This window comes from Trachymyrmex cornetzi, unplaced genomic scaffold (assembly GCF_001594075.2).
Source record: "Trachymyrmex cornetzi isolate Tcor2-1 unplaced genomic scaffold, Tcor1.1 scaffold981, whole genome shotgun sequence".
NCBI lineage: Eukaryota > Metazoa > Arthropoda > Insecta > Hymenoptera > Formicidae > Trachymyrmex > Trachymyrmex cornetzi.
In genome coordinates, this window is record NW_017300335.1 from 11,746 (window position 1) to 16,140 (window position 4,395).

Genomic DNA, 4,395 nt, shown 5'->3' on the forward strand with positions numbered 1-4,395 from the left:
TTAAGGGGTTATACTACCGTGAAAAAAGAATTTTTTTCGCCTTTTTTTTCCCTTAAACGATGTATAAACTATCCAAGAATAATATCCAAAAGCAACTTTGGGTGAAAAGCGACTGAAAATAATTTTTTAGCCTGTTTTTGTAAGTGGCTTAGAGCGCGCTAAAACGCTTGAAAAGACCGCGCGGCATTAAAACCCTACTGGTAATTTTTTCCTGTGAAATTCAGTCATGCTTCTTCGTATCATCGACAGATGGTGTTAGAAGTACCTTACAGAAGCCATATGGCAACATTGTAACCTTAAGGCAACACTGCAATTAACGGTATGCATAAAGAAAATTATCCAATCACATTTTATGTACGACTTTAAAAGAGAACTGCAATTGGATAATTTTCTTTATGTATATGTTTATGCGGCTATATAAGTTTGTGTGGATATACCCTTACGCGTTTATGTACTTTATTTAAGTGGTTTTAAGTAGTTATTTATAACAAGATGAGGGAAAAAGTGTACAGTGACAAGAAAGGAACTAAAAGATCGTCAACTCGTTCCAGTGTAGACAGAATTTCAAATAGAAAGCCGCCCGGCCGCCAAAGCTATGGAGCCGACGAGGGAGATGTTTCTAAGCTCGCGAAAAAACTAAAATCTTCAGCGTCCAAGGACGATATTGAAGTTGACTGTGCATTTGGCTACCGATTTGTGAATTTTATTCATGTTTTTACTACGTTGTCGGAAATTCTAGTGTGTAAAAAATGCGCGGGAAGTGTTACTTTTACGGAGTCGAACATACGCGGTCTTGGATTTAAAATCGTCGTGAAATGTAAACAGTGCGAAATCACTACTATTGAAAGCAGCCCTTTAATTAACCGTGCTTATGACATAAACAGACGCATCACCTTCGCTATGAGACTTATTGGTATTGGAATGCAAGGAATAAATAAATTTTGCGCGTTTATGTGTCTCCCAAATTCAGTGTACCAAAAAGCGTACGATGATATTGTGAAGTGTATCGCAACGGGTACGGAGGCTGTGAAATCTGTAGTTTTACGTGACGCTGTCGAAGAAGAAAAGAAGATTTCCGAAGAATATGGACAAAATGAAGGACTATCAGTGTCGGGGGATGGCTCCTGGAGAAAGCGTGGCTTTTCTTCTCTTTTTGGATTCGCAAGTTTAATTGGGTGGTATACAGGAAAAGTACTTGACATTTTAGTAAAATCAAAATATTGTAAGGAGTGCGAACATTGGGAGAAGAAAAAAGACACCGCTGAATACGAAGAATGGCAAAGTTTACATGAAAACAATTGTCATGTAAATCATAGTGGAAGTGCGGGAAAAATGGAGCCCGACGCTGTCGTCGAAATGTTCTCGCGTTCTGAGGACGCGTACGAAGTTCGATACGCTTTTTATATCGGAGATGGTGACAGCAAGACATTCAAGAGTATCCAAGATGCGAAGCCGTACGATGATTTTTCCGTGACCAAGAAAGAATGCATCGGACACGTGCAAAAACGTATGGGAACAAGATTACGCAATTTGAAAAAAGGTGCAAAAAATCTGGGTGGTCGAGGAAAATTAACAGGGAAATTAATTGACGAATTAAGTATTTACTACGGGTTGGCCATACGTCGGAATACGGATTCAATACAAAACATGCGCAAAGAAATATATGCGACCCTGTATCATAAAATTTCGACCGACGAGAATCCGCAGCACGACAGATGTCCGGAAGGCGAAGAGTCTTGGTGCTCTTGGCAAAGAGCGAAAGCCTCAAATAATCTCCAAATGCACAGTCATAAACCAGCTATGACTAAGGAAGTATTCGACGCTGTTGAACCCATTTATAAAGACTTGACGAATGAAGATCTTCTCTCCCGTTGTCTCGGAGGATTTACGCAAAACGCGAACGAAAGTTTGAATGCTGTCGTGTGGTCGATCGCGCCGAAATCGGTAGCAAGCGGCAAACTCATCGTCGACATTGCAACGGGCATCGCTGTAATTACTTATAATAATGGATTCCAAGGATTATTACATGTAATGAACACGATTCAATTAAAAATAAACACACGATTGTACGATTATGCCATAGACGTTGATAAACATCGTGTGAAAGCCGCCAACCGCTCAGAATCAATTAATCGGAAAGAAGCACGAAAAGATCGTACAGCCTTTAGAAAAGAGACTCAACAACATCATGAACACGTAGAAGGACAGTTATATGGTGCTGGGTCAGCTGAGTAAAGGTAAAAAAATTTTCAAGCCGATATATTGAATATTTCATGTCGTAAATGCATAAAACTTTAAACGCGTTTTTCTCGAAACTATGTTTTTCAAACTGGCGTTGCCTGGAACTCTGCCAATTTTCAATGGATTTACTTGAAATTTTAACTGTAGCTTCTCAGATATATTATCTTTGGAAGTACACATGGTTTTTTCGATTACTAAAAAATTACGTTTTTTATAAACAATTTAAGGTCGACTTTTACCCCAAAAAACGATAACAAACATTAAAATTGATGCCAATTTGCGAATTTTCAATAAAACAACAAAATCATGTGTACTTCCAAAGTAGAAGTAACATATTTTAAGAAAAATTTTGGATTTTTGTTCTAGGTGCTATGGAAGTGCTAAAACGGACAACGCCGTTTGCCGTTACGAAAAAAACACAATTTTGACTATGATAGTGCCACGGCGCCATTTTGTAAAATAAATTGATAAAAAAATTTGTATGTGCACTTCAATATATGTTTAATCATGCCTCAAAATTTCATTTAAATCCATTCGTTAGTAACCGAGAAAAAAATTCCCAAAAAACGATTCATTTTTCAGCGCGCCAAGGTAGTATAACCCCTTTATCAGATAATTTGTTCAATTACGTTCTGATCAGTTATAGGATGTTCCAGAATAATCAGATAGCTTTCTTTTTTTGTTAAACTTTTTAAATCTTCGATGATTATACCTTCCTCTGAAAAATCGGGAAAAAATATAAAATATACGCAATTAAGGAGGTTATAAGGGGAATACAATTTACAAAACTTTTGAATCAAAAATATATAAAAAAATAATAGCAACAGATTACAACAATAATAACACATATTGAGATAGAGAGAGAGAGAGAGAGAGAGAGAGAGAGTGTGTGTGTGTGCAAAAAGTATTCGTACAAGGAAAATTTCTTTAAATGTATAAAATCTATCTAAATGTATAAACCAAATCTAATTATGTATAAACCAATCATATTTAAGAATTTTGCAAAGCTACTTTTTTTGCTGAATGCAGCCAATGATAATTTCTGCGTAAAGTCGTGGACGGAATACGGTTGCAACACTTTTTTCGATGGCTGTCAAAATGCAACCTGCTCAACGAGTGATTAGTTCTTATTTATAGATGCAATTATTTACGTTCAACCACTCTACGAACAAGACTGAGTTCGAAAAAAAGTATTGCAATTATTCTGTCCACGACTGTCTACCATATAAGAAAAAGGATTACTTACTTAAAAGTGTTTGTATAACTTCTTCCTGGGCTCTCATTTCCTTGAGTGCACACTGTATCACTGCACAAACATGATTCTCACTCATTGTTACTCACTGTATATGAACTGATATCAACCGGTATGGACACGAACGTCATGAATTGGCGACTTTGACTTATACGAAAACGAAATGGAAACGAAGCTACGTAAGTTGTGGGTATACGTGACTGCGTCACCGCGGTGCGTGGCGTGCCTGCGACGCCGAGTCAAATGAATAACGCGTCGTACGCGCCATGGCCGCCATGCGCCACGCACTTGCACGCAGAAAATTGCGCGCGAAGAATCGGATATTTTTAATCGGACAATTCTTTTATCTAATCGGATATTTTCAGATCAAATATAGTATTTGAATGGATATCAAGCTTAATTGGATAAAATCCTTTCCTTTTATCCGTTCAAGTGCAATGTACGATCAAGTTGTAGATTTATTCGATGAAATTTTAACGGATAAATATGTGATCGTTTTCATTTTCCGTTAACATTTGATAAAACATTGCATTTCATCGGATCAAGGCGCTTGTTCTTTCATCGGACAGTCCTAAATACGATCAGAAATCCTAAATCTATCGGAAATAGCTCTGGAACGGTTTTTTCCGACTGCAACCGCTGAATATTTTTCTCAGTGTACGTTTGTCGTTCATCAGCGGAAAAACGAGTATTGAAAACGAACAATCTCCTCAAAAATACCCATTACGTACTCGTGTATACTCACTATCGTTCCTTCATGATACACTGCGAGTGCTTGCGAGTGCAAGAAACGAGCAAGAACGGGCTAAAAACGGGCTAAAAACGGGCTAGAAACGGTCCATATGTGGTCTAAAAACGGTGAAAAATTTTTATAAGGGAGTATATATATATATATATATATA

The 4,395-nt window shown here is 37.3% G+C and overlaps 1 protein-coding gene across 1 annotated transcript in view; it reads right to left on the minus strand.

The window, feature by feature from the left end:
• The window catches only part of LOC108770012 (fatty acid synthase), a 6,140-nt gene extending 5,861 nt beyond the window's left edge, over positions 1–279 (minus strand). The window contains exon 1 of the mRNA XM_018521299.1: positions 266–279. Coding sequence (XP_018376801.1) covers positions 266–279 — 14 coding nt within the window. The remainder of the gene's footprint in view (positions 1–265) is intronic.
• Positions 280–4,395: the final 4,116 nt, after the last annotated feature.